Source organism: Heterodontus francisci, chromosome 14 (genome assembly GCF_036365525.1).
Source record: "Heterodontus francisci isolate sHetFra1 chromosome 14, sHetFra1.hap1, whole genome shotgun sequence".
Classification (NCBI taxonomy): Eukaryota; Metazoa; Chordata; class Chondrichthyes; order Heterodontiformes; family Heterodontidae; genus Heterodontus; species Heterodontus francisci.
The window spans coordinates 87,563,467-87,588,202 of NC_090384.1; the positions used below are offsets into that span (position 1 = coordinate 87,563,467).

The 24,736-nt window shown below is 40.8% G+C and overlaps 1 protein-coding gene across 1 annotated transcript in view; it reads right to left on the reverse strand.

The window, feature by feature from the left end:
• Positions 1 to 24,736, reverse strand: part of slc17a6a (solute carrier family 17 member 6a) — a 63,713-nt gene that overhangs the window by 15,820 nt on the left and 23,157 nt on the right. The window contains exons 4-9 of the mRNA XM_068046918.1: positions 20,069 to 20,183; positions 18,583 to 18,670; positions 18,376 to 18,462; positions 14,107 to 14,249; positions 10,552 to 10,701; positions 8,013 to 8,145 (exon numbers count right to left, since the gene is read on the reverse strand). Of these exons, the coding sequence (XP_067903019.1) occupies positions 8,013 to 8,145; positions 10,552 to 10,701; positions 14,107 to 14,249; positions 18,376 to 18,462; positions 18,583 to 18,670; positions 20,069 to 20,183 (716 nt within the window). The remainder of the gene's footprint in view (positions 1 to 8,012; positions 8,146 to 10,551; positions 10,702 to 14,106; positions 14,250 to 18,375; positions 18,463 to 18,582; positions 18,671 to 20,068; positions 20,184 to 24,736) is intronic.

The following is a 24,736-nucleotide window of genomic DNA, read 5'->3' on the forward strand; positions in this document are numbered from 1 at the left end:
GGACAAAGTAGTTCACTTGATTGGGACCCATGCCAATGAATTCAATATCCATCGCTTCCACAACCACACTGCACCTGCAATATGTACAATCTACAAGATGCACTGGTGCACCTCACCAAATTTATTTCAACCATAGTCCCTAGCTTCATGACCGCTACCATCGAGCTTCATGACCGCTACCATCAAGCTTCATGACCGCTACCATCAAGAAGGAGAGCAATAATGGCATGGGCACACCTTTACCTGCAAATTCTTCATCCAATTCACACATTATCCAGACTTGGACCATCATTCTTTTATCGTAGCTAGGTCACAATCCTGGAATTCCCTCCCAAATACCATAGTGTGAGGACCATCACCACTTGGTCTACAGAAATTCAAGAAAGCGGCCTATCACCCGCAACTAATGACAGGCAATAAATGTGGTCTTCCCACAGTTGCCTACATCTTGAGAGCAAGGGGGATTTTGCGTCTTCGGTTGGGACCCTAAGGTCGGGGTCAAATGCGGCTCCCAACCCCACACAGCATTGGGAACAGTCACCTGAGATGGATTTTGCCTGGATTGGCCAATTAGTGGCCAGAGAGTGCGCTCGCTATCCAATTAGGGAAGGCGGATGGCCTTTCGGAGAACGAAGGCCAACAGGAGCTCCTTAGCATGGAAGGAGATGCAGCCTGCCATTGCAGGTAAGGCATTGAGAGGGAGCCTCCATCTTGAAGCACCGTCTCAGTAACATTAAAAATTTGAAATAAAAATGGCGACAGCAGCCAAACTACCATTGTGGAGGGGGAGTCCCTCTAACGGGCCGCCTATGGCTGCAGCTGTGGCCATGTAGGAGGGGGATGGTGCGAGGGGTGCCTCAAAGTCTTCCTGGATCTCTGTCCCCAGGTCTGCCACCGGAAAGCAGCTGCCATGTTCCTGATGCCGCGAGGTGTCCGCAGGCTGACTGGGAAATTCCAGTCAGCCTCTGATCATTGGCCTTAATTGGCCTTTTAATTAACAAGCTACCCACCATTTGTGGGTGGGTAGCCATTCCACCCCCAGTCCGGCCTCCAGGAAAATGGTTCAGGGGCAGGATGGTGCCAGTAAACTGGTACGTTGGCCGTTGGCGCATAATTAGGTGCCCGCCCACCTGCAGCCCCACCCCAATGTCGAGGTAAAAATCCTGTCCCAAAGAAATGTATACATAATAATGAATTACTTGAGAAGGAAACAAATTTGCATACATACTGCACCTTGTCAGGTCCTTAGAATATTTCAAAGTATTTTACAACTAATAATTTACTACTAAAAGTGCTGTCACCATTGTTATGCAGCAAACATGGCAGCCACTTTGTGCTTGGCGCAGTCCCACAAACACAGTGGCACAGTGGTTAGCACCGCAGCCTCACAGCTCCAGGGACCCAAGTTCAATTCTGGGTACTGCCTCTGCGGAGTTTGCAAGTTCTCCCTGTGACCGCGTGGGTTTTCACCGGGTGCTCCAGTTTCCTCCCACTGCCAAAGACTTGCAGGTGATAGGTAAATTGGCCATTGTAAATTGCCCCTAGTGTAGGTAGGTGGTAGGGAATATGGGATTACTGTAGGGTTAGTATAAATGGGTGGTTCTTGGTCGGCACAGACTTGGTGGGCCGAAGGGCCTGTTTCAGTGCTGTATCTCTAAATAAATAAACAAATGTAATAAAGTAATAAACTGGGCCTTCAGATGACATCATTAACCACAAAATCAGAATTTAAATGGATATAATTAGGAAAAAAAAGGAATTGAATTATTGTAAAAGCAAAATACTGCAGATGCTGGAAATCTGAAACAAAAACAAAAAGTGCTAGAAATACTCAGCAGGTCTGGCAGCAGCTGGGAAGAGAGAAGCAAAGTTAATGTTCCAGGTCTGTGACCTTTCATCGGAGTTGAATTATTGATTTGTTATGTTTTTGCTCAATCGTATTTTTTGTAATATATACTACTGTTAATTTACAATATTTCATCGCATTATTACTAGGGTATAGCAATGACAAGGGAATAATTACTGAATATGTTTGCAATTTTTTAAAACTGTGATGACTATAGAATACATTATCACTTGATTAAAAAGTATTATACTAAAATAATTTTAAATCTCAGAAGCAAAATTATAACACAGTGTATATTATAAAGCAATTTAAATAATCTCTGAGGAAATTTCTAGAGGTAAAACAATTATTCAATATGCATAAATATGAAATAGCTGAACTAAAAATATCACAGAAACTGTAGATATTTGATGAGGTGGAAAGGGGTTTAAATACCTAAGCATTTCCTTTGTGCTTCACTAGATTCATATCAATTATTATCAAAATTAAACAAATCTTATTATAATTATCCAATTATATGATGGGAAAGAATTGGCTTGTTAAAAGCCCAATCCTAAATATAATGATCCAGAGTTTGCAGTCAGCGGCAAAGGAACAGCGCTTGCTATTCAAACAATAATGCAGTAATAGTAGAGAATTTCAGCTACCCTAATATTAACTGGGATAGAAACAGTGTAAAAAGGTATGGAGGGAGCAGAATTCTTAAAATGCTTTCAGGAGAATGCTTTTTGCCGGTATGTAGAAAGCCCAGCAAGAGAAGGGGTAGTTCTGTATTTAGTTTTCGTGAATGGAGCTGGGCAAGCACAAGGGCTACCAGTGGGACAGCATTTTGGTGGTAGTGATCATAAAGCAACTAGATTTAGTGTAGTTATGGAAAAGGACAAAATAGACCAGAAGTAAAAGTTCTTAATTGGGGAGAGGCCGATTTTACTCAGCCAAGATTTGATTTGGCAAAATTGGCCTGGAAACAGTTACTTGAAGATAAATCAATGTCAGAACAATGGGAGTTACTCAAGGAAGGGATAGAGAGGGTTCAGAACAAATATGTTCCCAAAAGAAAATGGGTAGGACTGCCAAATATAGACTCCCCTGGATGTCAAGAAGCATACAGTGTAGGATCAGGCAAAAAAGGAAATCTTGTATCAGGCACTAAGAACACAATATTGCAAAAAGCCTAACGGAGAATAGAAAGTGCAGGTGTGTAACTAAAGAGGAAAAGAGAAAGGCAAAGAGAGGCTATGAGAATAATATTGGCAAATAAAATCAAGAAAAACCAAACACCTCCATTCGGTCCACAAGCATGACCCTGAACATCCGGTCACCTGTCATTTTAATTCTTCACCTTACTCTCACACCGACTTCTCTGTTCTTGGCCTACTGCAGTGTTCCAATGGAGCTCAACGTAAGCTCAAGGAGCTGCACCGCATCTTTCTCTTAGGCACTTTACAGCCTTCCGGTCTCAACATTGAGTTCAATGATTTTAGACCGTAATCTCTGACCCCATATTGTTACATTTTCTTTGCATGTTTTGTTTTTTCTCATGTTTTGTTCTTTCACATGGCAGCACACCTGCTCTAGGCACATCTTTTGTTTCTTTGCTTCTTTTCTTGCCCCATTACCACTCCCTTTGGCTGTGCATGATGAGCTCTTTTGTCATTTAATCTATCCTGCCTTCCACCCTATCACAGACCTTCCCTTTTGTTCTTTTTCCTACCCTCCCCTTGCTAAAAACCTATTAGATTTCTGACTTTTCCCAGTTACGATGAAGGGTCATTGACCAGAAACATAGGGTCAGGTTTCCAAAGCGGATTCGGGAACCTGACACCCTGATGAGTTCTGGCTCCTGATCCCTGGCTTCAGCTGTGTCACTCTCGTGACACAATCTTTGAATGCTAATGTCCTAACTGGGCAGGAAGCGAGCTTGGTGCCCAATTAGAGATGTCGAGCACCTCCAGGAGGCGGGAGCTGCCTGCCTGGCGCCAGAGGAAAAGACAGATGGCAGTTATGTTGGGGACTGCCACTGCCTTGCCAAGGGCAGCAGGCAGCTCATGAAAGGGCCAGGTCAGTAATGACAGCCGAAAGTGGTCATTGACGCCAAGTGGAGGCACAGCACTCGACCTAATGCTAGCTGGCCCCTCAAATTTAATCTCACCACACGTGGAAACAAACTTACTTTTTCCCCATGGCAACCATGACCAGCTGTACACTCATGTGCACCAGACTGGAAGGGATCATCAAAATCTGATTTAAAAATTGCCTTCCCAAAATGTGCCGGCCCGTTAAAAAGCTCTTAAAGGAGCTAAATGGGCCGTTAATTGGCAGAGTTCATGTTTCCCTTCGCCTTCCCCTTCCCCGGCCAGCACTTTGAAAACTTAAATTGTCCCAGAGGTGTCTGGATCCTGAGACAAGCTTCGGGACCATGACTTTCAAAAGGCGTCCGCGCCGGGTCCGATCTCCCTGGCCCTTTGAAAATCCGGCCCATTAACTCTGTCTGTCTGTCTCTCTCTCTCTCTCTCCACAGATACTGCAAGAAAGCTATACACTTCAAGAAGGTGATGGCTACCAGCCCAGCACTGGCAAGAAGGCAATGAAGGTAATAATCGAGTCAATTAATGGCCATTTTTAAAAGGAATTTGAATTTTGCCATTGGCACACAGGACCCCTACTTTGTCCTTAACTCGCCTAAACACAGGAGAAAAGAGCGCAGTGGGACGTCGGAACGCCATGAGATGCATATGCAGTGTTCACTTTGAAGGACCAAATTGGCAAGCCTCAGGCCATCCACCTGCAAAAGCTTGCAAGTCTATGCATTTCACCTGTAGACCAATCCAGTGGATAGTGCTGAGTGTGAGGGATTGACTGCTGGTCCCATCATCAGTATCGCACCTCCGTCTTGTGCTGTATCTCCTGCTCCATGTAGCTCAGCATCACACAGCCTTCACAGTGCAACTTCCAGCTGCCCTTCACTTCGGGTGCTCTGATTGGCCTTCCAGTGTCACTGGGCCACCCACCATCCCTAATTGGATGTTGAACGTGGAGGCGGACCGCTAATTGGCTGCCTCCCATAAAGTTAAGTCAGCAGACCTGCTGCTGCAGTGAGAGGAGTCAGGACCTGTAAATGGTCCTGCCTCCCAAATATTTTCAAAGTTGGGAAAATTCAGCCTGCAGAGGCTCAACTAGGAAGTACAAACCAGGAAATAAATTAAAGCAAAATAAAGATTGGGAGAGAGAGAAAAGTGACAATCAGAAAAAGTAAAATATAAAAAATTACATTTGTAAAAAAATCTCCAACAATTTCTTCTGAATGTGACTCCACGATTGAAAAAAATTATTTTCAGGACCAGAGAGGTTTTTCATCAGTAATTATCACTTACCACACAGATAAAAACTCATTCCCGAATGCACCAGCCCTAACTTTTGTAGCCATTTCTGATGCGAAACTAGTGGGCATTACTCCAATTTCATGCCATTGCAGTCATTTCAGTGCCAAGTCTATTAGAAACAAAGTACGCTGTGGAGGAGAGGGGTACCTCTAACAGTAACTTCCAGCTTTGTGCATGTAACTACGCATGTGTGCACACCAGAAGTTGCTGTCTGATTTACTCCAATATAATGGTAAGTGCCACTAGCCTCACCGTTATTCTTATCGCAATATCTGACCCATTATCATTTTCTACCTATCTGCAAAACTGGCCTTATTATAATCAATAATCTGCTCATGTTGTTCTGGAGTTTGCTGTGTTTGTCAGACTGCAGAGAAAATCTATCTCTTGCTTCAAAGGGCTGGTGGCCTTGTTGTTACAATCATCAATTCATAGCCACCCCCACACGTCATCAGGGGTGAGCACTCCACCCCCACTATTTAAATGAACCCCGGGCGGAATATCGCAGGGGCTCCTCGGCGGCCGCTGAATATGGGCACCCCGCTGAGTTTAAAGGGCGCCACCGCTCAGCGCGCCACCCAAATAAAATTCAGTCCAGTGTGTCTGCAGCTGCCTCAATCAGGGCTTTGAATTATTCAAATGATTTCCCAGAAAAAAGAGAACATTTGGAGCTGGAAATAATTAGTTTAAACTGCAATTTGGGACATCGCACGTGCACCACTTGCTACGGAGATAGATGATGCAGGGAGTGCCTGTTGGTGATTTGATCTGTCTGCTTGCGGACAGACAAGCAGTTGGCTTTTGAAAAGCTGTTGACTTCAAACAGGGTGTTGTTCACAGAGAAAGCTGTTTACGTTTGGAAAGCTGTTGGACACAGACAGGCAGTTGGTCATAAAAAAAGCAGTTGGCTTTTGAAAGCAGCTGGGTTCAGGTGCAAAGAGGCCATCAGTAACCAGGGGAGTTTCTGTTTTGAGGCAGGCACATGCTCTAGCTGCGAAGTCCAGGTTCGGGAGCTGTTGGAAGAGAACTGGAGGATTTGCCTAGCTGGATGCTGGTGGGAATCTCTGGGAGGTCTGATACCTCAGAAAATAGCTGAGAAGTTAAAGAAATAAAAGTGAATTCCTAAGAGCTGTGGTACACTTTGGATTAGTCCCAGGAGAAGTGAACAATCTGCCAAGATCCTGTAACATATAGGGGAACTCTTGGGGTGAAAGAAACAGTCAAGCAGGAGTGTTCTGTTGAGATTTAAAGTTTAAAGCATTTATCTTCATGGTCTGTTAAGATTTAAGTTTAAAATATGAGTGTTTCCAAATTGTTTTGCTTTGTTTAACTCTTGTACAGTAAAATTTTTTGTTTAAAACGTGAAATCCTGTGACATAATTCTTTCAGCAATAACAGCAAATTTCACTTTCTGTTTTTAAAAGTTAACTGTCCCTTACCGGATCGTAACATTGTGGATCTGGTAATGGACTAAGAGCTTGGAAGTTGTGTATTCCTGCCATGGAAAGTTGTGAAATGTTTAAAAGGTTTTTGTCAATCCAGGAGGGGTGCAGTGCTCCTGCGAGTCCAACAGAAATTTTCTACTCCATTGCCAGCTCATTCTCACCACCTCTAGATCCATTCCCTCCACTCAAGCAAGTGTGGAGTAGGTTGTCAATTTTCTGCAGCAGGAAGTCAGTGAACGAATGAGTGAAGTCCATTTAGTACCGACAACTCAGTAAGTAAATATTAGTGAGGACTAAACCTGAAAGTGGTTCAGACATCCTGGCTGCCACACTGGTTGGGTGCAGTACACACATCGCCAATATTGTACCTGTTTGGCACTTAAAACAAAAATCTCCTCCATTGAGTGTGAGATTATCATTCAACTCACTGGAAATATTGGTTTTATTCTGAAAATGGTCAGTAACTATTGTCCCAACTGCCAGTGCCATACTAATGCTGCTTTCTCTTTCCTCTAGGCCCTTCTGTGCACCCAAAGCCTGCAGAAGACGACACTTAGGGAATCCATTACACTTCTGGTGAAGATATACCACAGTGCAAGAGCTGCTCTGAGGAAATTCCCAGCTTACAGGAAAATGTTGATTAATAGAAATTAACATGAAGGAAGGTGCTGTCTCCAACAAGAAAGTTCTGGACCCAAAACCTTTTGTCAGAGATACTTGAACCAGCCTGGTATCAGAATCTTGTTTTGAAATTCTGGTTGGCCCTATACAATATATTGATCTCCTGTGCTAATCCAAAATGCTATTGGGAAATCTGCGTCAAAGACAAAGCCAATACTGCCAGTCTTATGATGCCAACAACTTAATCTTTGGTATAGCTTGGGGCAATTTCAAACCTTCAGTGCTGAACTAGAGATTGTTATTCTCTTACTGTCAGTCTTTTACTTTATTATTAATCACATTAAAGAGATTGAACTTTACTGCCACAGGCAAAGTGGATACTGCTGTTGTCTTACTCTGTAATTTTTGAGTATAAGAATTCGATATGAACGTGCTTCCATCCTTTTAATATGTTTGGATTCCAGTGGTTGAACTCCAAAAGAATACTCCATAGTAGCAAGTATTCTTTTCACTCTTACTGCATGTCCTTAAGCTCATACAAGGAATGCAATAGTTTGCAACACCACAATCTGTGCAACAGCATCAAGAATTATAAAGTACAATTTAGTAATGTATTCTGATGACTATACCTGCTGCTATATTGTATTATGGCTTGAAAAGTATACACCTAAAAATTTGTAAGTGTCATCATGAAATCTAAAAAATAAGGAGACGTACCTCCACAGTTCATTATCTTTCTGACATTTGTAGTTGAAAGTATCCTCTTACTTCTGAGGTAGTCCGCAATCTGCCCACCAATAGGTACTATAATCGTCATCACAAGATGGGGCAAAGCTGATAGAATACCCACCTGGAATAATAAAATAGTTAAAGGCAACAAGGAATAAGATTTGTATTGCCACATTGTGAGCAAAGATGTAAATCACTTGAATTAATTTACTGAAACTTCTCTCCAACAAGACATTCCAGGAAACACTATCTGATATCAAATCCAAAATAGGTATGAGGATAACAGGATTCTGATAGCAACAAGATTATCTCAAGTGAAAATACTAAAAGATTTTGCTAAAACTACATGCAGCTTTCAAAAGGATTTCATATCTTGGCAAAAACAATGCAGTGGAAAAGGACAACAGAAAAAGGCAAAAAAGTTAATTTCATAAAGTAAAAAATGAAATAGTCTCTAACTTTGCCAACTGCTCGAGAGAAAAGGGAGGGAAGGCAAAAGGTGAAAGGTGGATAAATACTGGAGAGTATAGCAGATGCTGTATGTCTATTACAGGAATTTGCTGAAGATTTTGATGTGTTGTACATTCAGATTAAATTTTGAATAACTGTGTTTTCTTCAGTTGTGGGAGAACTGAAAAGCAGAAGCCATGAAAACTTAAATATGAATTAAAAACTGCTCAGCTCAGCCATATTGCTCCAATTATGTTTATAATTATGTGAGAGCTTTTCACTTGTAAATTGTGTTCCTGCAAGGCTTGCATGTCTATTAAAACATTCAACATAATTTGCTAGTAGCTAAATAATAGCCAGAATTACCAATTTTCAAAAATCATATTCAAACCTCTTGTTTCATACTCACTAATATGCAGTTAATCTGACAGGCAGATAGTAAGTTAAGTGTTCAGTGTGTAGGACTATGTAGCAAGTGATAGCAGGTATGAATTTACAACAAGGCGGCATCAGATCAAAAATGAATGGAAATCTTTTCAAAAAGATTTGAGATTATACAGAAAGGTATATCAGTGACTATACTACACATTTTAGCCTAGGTTTTCAGTTTTGGTGGAACTCTGGAGCAATTTTGGCAGCATTGTCTGCTTCAATGGCCTACTCCTGACTTTGATTTTCTACATTCATAATAATTAACATATTTTAGATAAAGACAGAACTTGCATTTATACATTGCCTTTCACAACCTCAGCACATCCCAAATTAAGAACTTTTAAAATGCAGTAACCGGTGTAATGCAGAGATGCACAGCAGACAAATAGCAAACAACAAGATCCTAAAAGAGCAATGAGATAATGCTGTTGATTGAGGGACAAATATTGGCCACAACACTGGGAAGAACATCCCTACTTTTCTTCGCATAGTGCCATGGGATCTTTTACAAGCATTTAAAAGGGAAAGTAGGGCCTCAGTTTAATGCCTTATCCGAAAGACAGTACAGCACTCCCTCACTACTGTAGTATCAGCTTGGACTATGTGCTTAAACCTCTGGAGAGGGAATTGAACCCAGAACTTTCCTGACTCAGGTGAGAGCACTATCACTGAGCCAAGGAAGACATCTAAAAGAGATGGACTCATGGTGGGATTCCTGCTACTGTCAGGTCACTTTTGGGGTAGTGAGGAGGAAATGGCTGGCAGCCTCCGGTGATGGCCTCAATTTTCAAAAAGACCATTCTGTCTTTGCTAGTGTCTTTGCCACACTACCAGAAGGACGTGGAGGCTTTGGAGAGGGTACAGAAGAGGTTTACCAGGATGTTGCCTGGTCTGGAGGGCAATAGCTATGAGGAGAGGTTGGATAAACTCGGATTGTTTTCACTGGAACGACGGAGGTGGAGGGGCAACATGATAGAGGTTTACAAAGTTATGAGTGGCATGGACAGAGTGGATAGTCAGAAGCTTTTTCCCAGGGTGGAAGAGTCAGTTACTAGGGGACATAAGGTGCGAGGGGCAAAGTTTAGAGGGGATATGCGAGGCAAGTTCTTTACACAGAGGGTGGTGAGTGCCTGGAACTTGCTGCCGGCGGAGGTGGTGGAAGTAGGTACGATAGTGACGTTTAAGAGGCATCTTGACAAATACATGAATAGGATGGGAATAGAGGGATATGGCCCCCGGAAGTGCAGAAGGTTTTAGTTTGAACAGGCATCAAGATCAGTGTAGGCTTGGAGGGCCGAATGGCCTGTTCCTGTGCTGTACTGTTCTTTGTTCTTTGTCTTTGCCAATATAATTAACTGCATGGGCTGAAAGAGAGTCCTTTAAATATATAGTGTTAGCAAACAATTAGTGAAAGGAAATCTGATCCATGAAGAATTCCATTGGAGTGTCTTAGTCACTCATGCATTAGTTACCAGATGAAAGAAGGTATTTTGTAATGGCATTTGTCTATATTTAAACCTAGAATGTGGAAAATAACAGCATTGTTCTAACAACAGTTTGCAATTTAAAATGATTGTATAAAACTTCTGTTTTATGGCAAATTGTCTATCTCGTAATGAACACTGTCATACGGAATTAAAATTACCTTGCTGATTTCAAATCCAAACACTTCTTCAAAGTAGGCAGGTTGGCTAATCAGCAGCAAGTAGAAAGTCCAGCTTCTACAGAAGTTTGCCACAATTATTGCATAGACTGGCATAGAGGTAAAGAACTTTCTCCATGGTGTCTTGTATTTCTAAAAAAAAATACAAACCTAGTTAAATTTTAGTCATTGTTAAATTGGGGTGTGTGCCAGTCAATTTTATTATATAAAGTCCATTTATAAATCAAAATCCATTCATTGTAATAAAATCGGAAAATTATATTACAACTGCAGTCCCTGAGGAAGAAATCACAGCTCTCCCTCTAAAACCAGCAACCTATTACACATGCAAACAGTCTGCAGATTAAGACTTTAGTACACCTAACCAACTGAATTTTGTAACACCAAATGGTAAATATAATTAATGGAGGTATCAAATGGTCAACATCCAATTTACACGAAGTTGTAATTTTTAAAAAAAGTTTAGAGCATAACTATTTAATTACCAGCTGACCTGCTCTACAGTACAGTTTTTAACAAGTGAAGTACCAATAGTGAGTGACAGAGAATCACTTCTATTTCAACTGTTTTTATCTTCTGTTAATTCCAAGTTATTTTGGGAAGAACCTAAGTGGCTCTGTGGTGAGCAGATCACGTATTCTTTGACAAATCAAAAAGGTTCACCTGTATAAACAACCAGCATTCAATGAGAAAAACATATATTGGCGCATTTTATTTATTTCATTCCAGAGCTGTAATTTTTCATCTTTGTTCTAAATAACAACTTTATATCAACAAATTGAATATTTCCTGTAGGATCTTACTATTTCGATGGGTTGTTCTTTGATGTCTGAAGACATAATTTCAAGTTTATTTTTGTTCTTGTCCAAATTGAATTATTATTAATAAAAGAAAGCTCCAGCACTGTCAGAATTCTATAAGTAGGGTAGAATTATAGTGTTATGTTAATATTATGCTGCGTACTATTCTTATAGAGCAATAACATTGCTAAATGATAAATAACCAACTTTGAAAACTATAATCTATGTTCCAACATAAAATATCTTGTGGGTAGAATTCAAGTCCCAATATTCCATTGAACATTGCGGCCTGAATTTTATGAGTGTGCCGCAGTTTGTGACGGTGCACTCTGATGGCGGCATGCATCCCACGCAGATGCACCATCCCTGAGCCCTCGTGATATTACATGCGGGAGCTCATTTAAATAGAGGGGGCGGAGCGGCCACCCCTGATGATGTAGAGGGGGCAGCCGCCGCATCCTTGGCAATGGCGTCCGGCACCACTGTGCAGGCGCCAGTGCCATTTTTAAAGGGCTTTAAGCCCTTAGCAAAGATTTAAAGTTATAAACGAACATTAGTGCAGATCTTTATTAAATAAACACTTATGTTATGGAGGCCCTTCCCCAACCCCCACAGTGGTCTTTGAATTGGCCCTCATTGACAAAAAACACTATTCCCTACCTGAGCTTCCCCCCACCCCAAACCTTCAATCATTTGCCCTTCAACCCCTTCCCACCATTCACACAACCAATAAAAACTGATTTCTCCTCACCTCCAGATGAAGGGCTCACCACCAGGCGGTGGAGGGGACCGCACCGAGGTCCCCCTACTGCCGGTAATATGCGGCGGGCCCTTCTCGACATCGCGGGTCGAGGCAGGCCTCTCCCCGTAGAATTTTACCGGCTGCCACACCACGACCCGCGGCGTCAAGGGGCCAGTAAAATTCAGCCCTGTGCTGCTATAACAACATATTATGACAAAAGACCAGGAAGCTATTGGTTGGTGTGTTATCAAACACCTTTCATTCTGCTAAACCAATGTTTAAAGACTCAGAAATTCCAGTTTTCAATATTTTGGCTACCAGAAATGTAATTCCTGCACATCTTGTGTTATAGTGCACGAGTTCCAGAATTAGAACAACTCAAAATGTGCAACATCAACATGTTTGGCATCTTACACTGAATATGAATTCACCTTGAGGAAATCAACTCTCACCATTTAAAAATAAGTTACAACCTTCAACCAGTATAAAGTTTTAAACCTGTACATTAAAGTTATAAAAATGTCGAAGCAATCTAGTACTCTCATTTTAAGTTTCTAACGTTACAAAAAAGCTGATGAAAAAGTCAGGTTTTCTCCTTTCCATCAAACATTTCAACAGCCAGTGAGAAGAATTTTGTCCAAATGTTGAATATGTTTTAAACTATAAGCAGAACTCGGTGCACAGGTTTACACATGTTAAAGTAAATGCACAGAATGTCCACTTGGGGCACAATCGGTGACACGGAACCAAACTGCACCCAAAATTACAATAGTTTTGAGAAGTGGGTTTTCCTCCTCATGTTTCTGCTCAAACTCATTTGCATATCCCCAGATGCAAAACCTTCCAAGAACCTGTACAATCAGGTGGCAGATTAGAAGTAATGTTTAAAAAAATCCATTTTAAACATATTCCTTGATATATTGGCACAGTTTGATTAATACAGCTGAAAATGGACTTATCATGAAAAGCAAGCATTTTAATGAGAGTGTTCAGTTCACCACCTGTGAGTAACACGATTTTAAATAATTGAAAATGACCGTTAAAAAAAGTTAAAGTATAATTTGCTAGTTATATTAGTGTACATAGTCAGTTTCTTAGTAAATTTAAGGAAACATATTTTCAAAAGCTTTTTAAATATGTCTATTAGTGTCCTTGCTCCTAAAAGAACATGTTTAATTTTTCGAATCTCCTCGAAGAGCTGCAAATGAGTGCAATTAGTAGAAATTGCCGATGGTAATTCATTTGATCTGGGTCGTGACCAGTTTTGTGGACTGGGGCCTGCACCTCGTGCCACATTTTTAAAACTAGCACAATAAATTGCAGAAACTGCATTGAATTAAATTTGTGCTTAAAATTCCACCATCTTTTGTGCTGGTTCTGCTACTTTCAGGTGAATTTTGCTGAAGAAACAAGTGCAACTGAGTAGAAACTCCAGACCTACTTACACAGAGATCAGTATACAAGTTAAAATATGTATGCACAAAGCTCAGTTTATGAATTAAAGGTATGTAAGCCCAACATCAATGTATAAATTAAGTATGTATACAAAAAGCTTGATGCACATATGTAAGTGCAGATCTCTTCACATAGTATGTAGGTGGACGACCCTGTGCTCATGTTTCAGGATATGAACATACGAATTCGGAGCAGAAGTAGACCATTCGACCCCTCTAGGCTGCTCCACCATTCGATAATATCATGGCTGGTCTGTTTGTGACTCAAATTCCATACTCGCATCTACCCCTGATAACCTTGCCGAACAAGAATTTATCTACCCCCACCTTAAAAATATTAGGGACAAAGTTCTACTTACGTTTAAGTACACAAGTCTAGACAAAAGTGGACTTATGAAATGTGCATTTACAAAGTTCAATAAATATGATCATGTATGCGCAGAGCTTTTTTCATATTTTTGAGTAATTTTATGCAGCGCTGTATTTGTATTTAATGAACTAAAAAGTTCTAAAATCTAAGCATATATAGAAATGTCCATACATCTATTCCTCCAATAAGGTTGGTACTTTCACCAATGCTTTCTTCAATGTAGGTGCGCTCCTCATCGGTGATAGTTGGATGTGCTGCAGGACTTTCATAGGATACCAGAATCCAGAACATATACCACACCATTCCGAGAGACCCTAGTTTTAAAAAAATTATAGGAAGAAATAAGAAACTATGTCGAGTCAGAGGTTGGATGCTACAGTATAAAATGTCACTGTTCTGCAACAGAATATTTACTAATTATTTAATATCTGATTCAGTTACCATTTGGTGCAAATAGTTATTAACATCTGCAAATAAAATTACATAACGCGGAAAGAAAATATGAATGCTGGACATCTGAAATAAGCACAGAAAATGCCAGGACTGCACAGCCAGGCAAACAATATCTAAAAGGGGAACCTGTAGGTTAACATTTTAACGGTGGACTTTCTCAATCCTTGCACATGTGGCAAGGTATTTCGCATGCCGTGAGAGTGCATTGGAAAATCATGGACAGTAGGAAAATATTCAGAGTGTCAATCCTGTTGAGTGGAAACGCTTGCCTAGATTCAGAAGCAGTGTCTTGCCAGAAACGTTCACTCATTTTCCACTGACAGAACTGCTGTGCACTTTGAGCTTCTCTTGAGGATTTTTCTTTCACTGGTTTATTTAAAACATTCGTTTGTTTTTGTAATGAATGTACTTAATAAATAGCAGTATTGATATGATGATGATTTTAAGAACAAAACTGTACAATTTGACATTGATCTCATTACTACGTTTGCCAAATAAGAACAAATATTTCAAAGGAGTAAATTGAATTTTGTCTTAATAATCAAGTCTACTGGATATTTTTGAGTGCTGTGCCAAATTAAGATTGAGATTGAGGGTTTAATTAGCCAGCTGTTCTGCAATTGGGCCATAATATGCTTTTGGTCAATTCACAGAATCACAGAATTTTTAGAGTGCAGAAGGAGGCCATTCAGCCCATCGTGTCAGAACCGGCTCTCCGAAAGACAAATTCATTCAGTTCCATTCCCCTGCCTTCTACTCGTAACCCTGCACATTCTTCCTTTTTATATAACTGTCTAATTCCCTTTTGAAAGCTTCGATTGAACCTGCCTCCACCACACTCTCAGGCAACGCATTCCAGAGCCTAACCACTCTCTGCATGAAAAAGTTTTTCCTCTTGTCACCTTTGCTTCTCTTACCAAATAATTTAAATCTGTGCCCTCTCATTCTCGATCCTTTCATGAGTGGGAACAGTTTCTCTCTATCTATTCTGTCCAGACCAGTCATGATTTTGAATACAATCTATCAAATCATCTCTCAGCCTTCTCTTCTCCAAGGAAAACTGTCCTAACATCTCCAATCTATCTCCATAACAGAAGTTCCTCATCCCTGGAATCATTCTTGTGAATCTTTTCTGCACTCTCTCTAATGCTCTTGTATCTTTCCTAAAGTGCGGCACCCAGAACTGGACGCAATACTCCAGCTGAGGCCGAACTAGTGTCTTATACAAGTTCAACATAACTTCCTTGTTCTTGTACTCTATGCCCCTATTAATAAAGCCCAAGATACTGTATGCTTTATTAACTGCTCTCAACCTGTCCTGCCACCTTCAATGACTTATGCACATATACACCCAGGTCACTCTGCTCCTGCACCACCTTTAGAATTGTACCCTTTATTTTATACTGTTTCTCCATGTTCTTCCTAACAACTTGAATCACTTCACATTTCTCTTCATTGAACTTTATCTGCCACCTGTCTGCCCATTCTACCAACTTGTCTATGTCTTTTTGCAGTTCTACACTATCGTCCCTATCCTCCTCACAGTTCACAATGCTTCCAAGTTTTGTATAAGCGCAAACTTTGAAATTGTGATCTGCACACCAAGGTCTAGGTCATTAATATATATCAGGAAAAGCAAGTCTCCCAACACTGATCCCTGGGGAACTCCACTACAAATCTACCTCCAGCCCGAAAAACACCTATTAACCACACTTCTCTTTATTTGCTGTCACTCAGCTAATTGTATATCCATGTTGCTACCATCCCTTTTATTCCATGAGCTATAAGTTTGCTCACAGGTCTGTTGTATGGCACTGTATCAAATGCCTTTTGAATGTCCATGTACACCACATCAACAGCATTACCCTCATTAACCCTTTCTGTTACCTCCTCAAAAAACTCCAGTAATTAGTTAAACATGATTTTCTCTTAAGAAATCCATGCTGGCTTTCCTTAATTAACCCATATTTGTCCATGTGACTATTAATTTTATCTCGAATTATTTTTTCTAGTCGTTTCCCCACCACCGAAGTTAAACTGACTGGCTTGTAATTGCTGAGCTTATCTTTACACCCTTTTTTGAACAAAAGTGCAACGTTTGCACTTCTCCAGTCCTCTGGCACTGCCCCTGAGTCTAAGGAAGACTGAAAAATTATGGCCAGTGCCTCTGCGATTTTCACCCTCACTTCCCTCAGTATCCTTGGATGCATCTCATCTAGTCCTGGTGCCTTATCTACTTTAAATACAGACAGCGTATCTAACACGTCCTATTTATCAATTTTAAACCCTTCCAATGTCTGAATTACCTCTTCTTTCACCATTGCCTGGGTTGCATCTTCTTCCTTGGTAAAGACAGACGCAAAGTATTCATTTAATACCTCATCTAGGCCCTCTGCCTCCATGTGTAAATCCCCTTTATGGTCCCTAATCAACCCCACTCCTCCTTTTACCATCCTTTTACTATTTATAAGTCTATAGAAAACTTTGGCATTTCCTTTAATGCTAACTTCCAGTTTCTTTTCATGCTCTCTCTTTGCTTCACTTATTTGCTTTTTCACTTCCGCTCTGGACCTTTTATATTCAGCCTGGTTTTCAAGGTAGCTATATTTATATTTCTTGATTTAAAATAACCACTACATTAGGGAGTTACTCACGACTTCAGATTTGCATACCATGGTTTTTAGTTCTAACATTATTTAAAGGACGATGGGAGTTATTTTCAATTTAGCACCAGAAATTAAAACTGATGTTGCAGGCCAGGAGACCATTATAGAAAATCCCCAATTTTTCTTCCATTAGTTTAATTAAGAAAGATTAGAGTTCTCATCCAGTTTGAAGAACTAATTCAATTATATTTTCTATACTGGTGATTATACATTCTACAAGAATACTTCAAATCATAGAATCTTACATTAAAGGAGGAGCCCATTCATCCCATTGTGCCTGTTCTGGTTCTTTGAAAGAGCTATCCAATCAGTCCCACTCCCCCACTCTTCCCCCCATAGTCCTGATTTTTTTTTTTCCTTTCCAAGTATTTTTCCAATTTCCTTTTGAAAGTTACTGTTGAATCTGCTGCCACCACCATTTCAGGCAGTGTATTCCAGATCATAACAACTTGCTATGCAAAAACAGAAAATCTCCTCATTTCCCTTCTGGTTCTTCTGTCAATTATCTTAAATCCACCAACCAGTCAAAATAGTTTCTCCTTATTTACTATAGCAGAACCTCTCATAATTTTGAACACCTCTATTAAATCTCCTCTTAACATTATCTGTTCTAGTCTCTCCACAGAAATATTGTTCTTTACCCAGGTATCATTCTGGTACATCTTCTCTACACCCTCTTCAAGGCCTTGACATCCTTCCTAAAGTGTGGTGCCCAGAACTGTACACAATGAGGTAGAAACTCATTTTGGGCAGTAGAGCGAAAGAGATCGTAGTGAATTGACCGCCCACTCTACTCCCGCCCGATATTCAGTTCCATTAACAACAATAGAACTGAATACCAAGTGAAGGATTTAATAAGCAGTCCATTTTGTGCTACCATCCAAGATGAACTTCTACCACAATACTCCAGCTGAGACATAACCAGTGATTTATAAAGGTTTATCATAACTTCTGTGCTTTAATATTCTATGCCTCTAGCTAAGCATCCCATATGCGTTATGAACAGATTTACTGACTTGTAAATATAGATTTAGAAAGAGCTCTATTATTATACTTCTAAGAATTTTCTAGCTTTTTCAAAAAAAAAATTACACAGGAACTGAGTTTTTGTGTAATAAAAGTTCATAACAATCTACAACTAGTAACTTATTTTGTAAGTTATCAGTAATGTATTTTCAGAAATGTAATGTTTGTATTAATAATCATAAATCCAGACATTAATAAAAGAAATGGTGTTCATTTGTGTTTGAAGCTTATTGGCCGATTGCATTTAAGGCATGTTGGCCAACAATCACCTTGTTCACTGGAATATAGAACCTACCATACACATAAAACACAGAGGGCCATCCGGTGTATTGTACTAGAATCCCAGCTAAAGGCATAGCAATTACAGCTCCAGCATAAGAACCTGCAAGAAGATCAGTGTGAAATCAACATACCAAGTTAGATCCCATTCAAAGGTTGCACTTCAGCAACATTTTATCCATTAAAAAAAGCAAACTTACAGGAAAAACAAAATGTTAATTACCACAAAATGAGGTGGTTGCCAGCCTACTTCTCTCTAATGGTGGAGCCCATTTACTCCATATGCCATGACAGGCTGGGTACGTGACTCCCTGAAAACATATATCATTTATGTTTTTATACAGAGTGTAAGTGCCAAACAGGTCTGTAATTTGTTATTAGTCATCTATGTAAAAATCAATTCATTTACTTTTTAAAAATTAATGGGCTGGATTTTACCATAGGCAGACAGAACTTCATAACCAACGTAAAAGTCGATGGCGAACCCGCTTCTGCCTAGCCCAGGTATCTGACCTGCATTTTACAGGTTCCCGAGCTTTAACTGTCCCAAGGCGGGACTTTTACCTGCTTGAGGGAGGAAGTCCCGCCTCAGTGAGCTACGGGCCAATCAGCGGGCCAGCAGTCCGTAGTCCCAGCAGCGCCACCAGGAGCGGTGGCCACTGCTGGAACTGCAGTTTAGCCAACACCATGGAGCCAGGACTTCAGGTAAGTTGGGCTTGCCTCACCGGGGGTTGTTTGGTCAGGCTCCAGCAAGGCAAGGATAGGCATTTGGGGGGGGGGGCGTCTTGGGTCCCGGGGGGTGGGTTGGGAGGTGGCAGCTCTCAATCAGGCACCCTGTGCCTGACTGCCACGGCAGCCCCTGGCGCGCGAATAGGCCGGCAGCTATCACTGGGCGGCCTTTCACATCCTCAGCACGCTTGTTTTCCATGATTAAAATACCCATGGAGGCAAGCAAGGGCCCTTAAGTGGCCACTCAAGGGACTCGATTGGCCTCGGGTGGGCAGGCCGTTTCCTCCCCCACCCCCCCGCCTGACCTCCGTAATGTTGGCCGGAGGTGGGAGTGGGGCAGAAAGGCCTCCCGGAGCCTCCTGCTCAATTTTACGCCGCCCCCACGCCACCATCCGACCCGCTGGGGCGGCGTAAAATTCAGCTCAGTTATGCAGACAAAATGGATACGTCAATATTCAAGAATTTGAGAGGTGTGAATGTCTCTTACAGTTCAATTGTTATAATATTTCAACACACCTTTATCCTTTTTTGTAAAAATAGACCTATGTGTAACTGTATTCTGTATCTGTATTCCTATAAAAATTTCTGCAAGAGCCAATTGAATTGTAATATTAATTAAAATATATGCATGCAGTTAAAGCTATTAGTTTTCAATTCGTTCAGGAACATGACAATATATCATCTGTAATGAAACATTAACAATTCAAAGGTAAAATTAGCAAAAAAGAAAGATAGCATATGTTAGAATTTTGAAATGAAAATAGCAAAGGCTGGAAATATACATTAGGTCATTCAACATCTGTAAAGAGGGAAAAACAAGTCACAGTATTATGGGAGTGCAGCTTTCATCAGTTTAAATGGATAATGCATAAAGGGTAAGCTGTAAGAATGCCAGAGGGAAGTGTAATTTTTCAGAGCTTACTGTGGGCTTCTGTGAATTAATCGGTGTTGCTCCTGTACCACAGGAGAGTCAAACATACCTCTACCAATCCCTGCATGATCCTGACGAATATCACGAAACCATAGTGCACTTTAGCTGCAGATGGGATGAGCATATTGAGAGTGGAGGTGAGAAAGATGGCAGCACCAAATACTCTGAAACAGAGCACCAGAAATATTCTCATTACACATATTTTCCTTACAGATGTTCATTAACGCTTTCCAATATTGGTCTCTGAGGTAGAGTCTCTCAGTTATGTCCAATATTCTTCACAATGAGTATTTTCATTAACTATTTGCACTTTGTACAAATGCATTGAGGTTTCCACAGGTGATAGTTTCAGGGGGGCTGCTGTTATGTAACAGATTTTTAAATGTTTCAATATTCTGTGGTTCATATTGAATATCTACTTAACATTGCCTAAAGAAGCTTGTATCACATATACAATCCTCTATAAATTGATATTTCTTTAACTTTTCCAGTTTAATGTATAACACAGCTACTCAGACTACACAAGACTGGTGCATTTAATGTTGTTTGAGGAAAATTAATGTAATTGGACTAATTGAGTATCGGGCCCTCATTTTGAAATGCTATCCGATTATTCCTTTCACACAAAGTTTCAATATTGCCAAATTAACAGGAGCAGGAGGAGGCCATTTAGTCCCGTGAGCCTGCTCTGCCATTTAATAAGATCATGGCTGATCTGTTTCTGTCTCGAATTCCACACTCCCATCTACCCCCCAATAATCTTTGATTCCCTTGCCTAACAGGAATCTATCTACCTCCGCCTTTAAAAATATTCAATGACCCCACCTCCACCACCTTCTGAGGCAGAGAATTCCAAAGTCGCACAACCCTCCGAGAGAAAAAAATTCTTCTTGTCTCTGTCCTAAAAGGGCAACCCCTAATTTTAAAACAATGCCCCCAAGTTCTGGACTTGCCCACTATCCTTTCCATATTCACCTTGCCAAGACTGTTCAGGATCTTATGTACTTCAATCAAGTCTCCCCTCACTCTTCTAAACTCCAGTGAAAACAAGCCCAGTCTGTCCAACGTTTCCTCATAAGACAACCCGCTCATTCCAGGTATCAACCTAGTAAACCTCCTCTGAACTGCCTCCAATGCATTCACATCCTTCCTTAAATAAGGAGACCAAAACTGCACACGGTATTCGAGATGTGGTCTCACCAATGCCCTGTATAACTGAAGCACAACATCCTAACATTTATTTTCAATTCCTCTCATAATAAAGGACAGCATTCCATTAGCCTTCTTCATTACTTGCTGTACCTGCATACTAACCTTTTGTGACTCATGCACTAGAACACCTAGATCTCTCTTGTCCTCAGAATTTTGCAGTCGTTCTCTGTTTAATACTCTGCTTTTTTATTCTTCCTGCCAAAGTGAACAACTTCACATTTTCCCACATTATACTCCATCTGCCAGATTTTTGCCCACTCACTCAACCTATCTATATTGGTTTGCAACCTCCATATGTCCTCTTCACAACATACTTTCCTACCTATCTTTGTGTCATCTGCAAATTTAGCTACCATGCCATTGCTCCACTCATCTAAGTCATTGATATAAATTGTAAAAAGTTGAGGCCCCAGAACAGACCCCTGCGGGACTTCCCTTGTCACATCCTGCCAATCAGAAAAGGACCCATTTATGCATACTCTCTGTTTTCTGCCAGCCAGCCGATCTTCTATCCATGCTAATATGCTAATCCATCCTATACCATGAGCTCCTACTCTGCGCATTAACCTTTTATGTGGCACCTTGTCAAATGCCTTCTGGAAATCCAAGTGCAGTACGTCAATGAGCTCCCCTTTATCCACAGGGCATGTTACTCCTTCAAAGAACTCCAATAAATTGGTAAAACATGATTTCCCTTTCACAAAGCCATGCTGACTATTCCCGTTACCTTGAGTTTTTCTAAGTGTCCAGCTATAGCCTCCTTAATGATCGATTCTAACACCTTCCCCACGACAGACGTCAAGCTAACTGACCTATAGTTACCTGTTTTCTGCCTCCCTGCCTTCTTGAATAGAGGGGTTATATTTGCTACTTTCCAGTCTGATGGAACCTTTCCAGAATCTAGCGAATTTTGAAAAATTAACACCAACATATCTACTACCTCATTAGCCGCCTCTTTTAAGACCCTAGGATGAAGCCCATCAGGACCTGGGCACTTGTCAGCCCACAACTCCATCAGTTTGGTCAGTACCGCTTCCCTGGTGATTGTAATTTCACCAAGTTCCTCTCTTCCTTCCACCTCCTGATTTATAGCTATTACTGGAATGTTTTTTGTATCCTCTATAGTGAAGACAGAAGCAAAATATTTGCTTATTTCATCCACCATTTCCTTATTATCCATTATTAACTCCCCATTCTCACTCTCTAGAGGACAAACACTCATTTTACTTACTCTTTTCCTTTTTAAACACCTGTAGAAACTCTTGCTACCCATTTTTACATTTCTAGCTAGCTTCCTCTCATACTCTAATTTCTTTCTCCTGATTAACCTTTTAGTCGTTCTCTGCTGTTATTGATATTCTGACCAATCATCTGACCTGCCACTCATCTTTGGAAAATTATATATGTTTTTCTGAACTTTGATGCTTTCCTTCACTTCCTTAGTTAACACAGATAGTGGGTGCTCCCCTTTGAATTTTTCTTTATAATAGGAATATACTTATTCTGAGTATTCTGAAATATCCTGTTAAATGTCTGCCATTGCTTCTCTACTGATCTATCTCCTAGCCTAGTAACCCAGTTCATTTCAGCTAGCTCAGCTTTCATGCCCACATGGTTGCTCTTATTTAAGTTTAAAATACTAGTCTTAGACCCACTCCTCTCTCTTTCAAACTGGATGTAAAATTCAATCATATTGTGGTCACTGCTACCTAGAGGTGCCTTTACTCTGAGGTCATTAATTAATTACACAGTATCAAGTCTAATATAACCTTCTCTCTCGTTGGTTCCAGAACGTGCTGCTCTAAGAAACTATCTCAAAAACATTCTATGAACTCCTCATCCAGGCTACTATTGCCAATCTAGTCTATATGTAGATTAAAATCACCCATGATTATTGCTCTCCCTTTATTACACGCACCCAATATTTCTTCTTGGATACTTCATCCTACATTGTGGTTACTGTTAGGGGGCCTGTAGACCATTCCCAATAGTGACTTTTTCCCCCTACTATTCCTCACCTCCACCCAAATCGATTCTACATCCTGATCTCCTGAACCAAGATCATCTCTAACTATTGCATCAATGCCATTCTTGATTAACAGTGCTACCCCTCCACCTTTACCTAGCTTCCTATTCTTCTTGAATGGTATATACCCCTCAATTTTGAGGACCCAATCCTTGTCATCCTGCAGCCATGTCTCCATAATGTTTATCAGATCAGATTTATTTACTTCAATGTGCGCTATCAGTTCATCTACTTTGTTACGAATGCTACGTGTATTCAGATACAGAGCCTTTAGTTTTGTCTTTTTGTTATCTTTGTAACATCTAGTCTTAACTATTGGTGTGTTCTTAGTTTTTTTTTCTCTCAGTTCCTTCCTGCCATTCTCTGACCTTCATTTCCTATATTACTATTCTGTTCCCCTGCCTTGACTCTACCCCTTGATTTGCTACAACTACCCAAGCTTGATCCCCCTCCCCCCTTGTTTAGTTTCAAACCCTCACTACTTCCCTAATTATAGGGTTTGCTAGAAGACTGGTTCCATCACGGTTCAGGTGCAGACCGTCCTAACAGTACAGCCCCCAATTTCCCCAGTACTGTTGCCAGTGCCCCACGCACTGAAACCCACTTCTCCCACACCAGTCTTTGAGCCACGTATTAATTTCACTAATCTTATGTGCTATCTGCCATTTGGCACATGGCTCAGGTAATAATCCAGAGATTATTGAGGTTCTGCTCTTCAATTTGTTGCCTAACTCCTCATACTGTCTAAGCAGAACCTCTTTCCTAGTCCTACCTATGTCATTGGTACCTACATGGACCACTACAACTGGACCTTCCCTCTCCATCTCCAAGTTCCTGTCCAGCCCTGAGCAGATGTCCCGAACCCTGGCACCGGGTAGGCAACACAGCCTTCTGGACTCACGCTGTCGGCTGCACAGAACAGTGTCAATCCCCCTCACTATACTATCCCCTACTACCACTATATTCCTTGTTGCTCCCCTCACTTGAATGGCTTCCTATACCACAGTGCCATGGCCAGTCTGCTCATATACCTTGCAGACCTCACTTCCATCCACACAGGTTGACAGCACCTCAAATCTATTTGACAATTGCAAAGTCTGAGGCTCCTCCACTACTGTCTGCTCAGTCCCTTTACCTGTCTCACCACAGTCACATCCTCCTGTCCCTCACTGCAGACCAAAACAGATGACACTGTTCTAAGAGGTGTGACGGTCCTCCGGAACAAAGTATCCAGGTATTTCTCCCCCTCCCTTATGTTGTGCAGTGTTTGCAGTTTGGCTTCCAGATCAATAATCCTGATCCAGAATTCCTCTAGCTACTTTCTGCAGATGTGTTTGTTCTGGATCGCCTTGACGTACCACAGCTGCAACATAACACCTGTCCTGCCATTGTTACTTATGCTATTAGTTAATTTACTTTAATTACTTTCTTAATTAACTTAGAATAATTCCTACATATCGTAGAATTTACTGTGCTTAT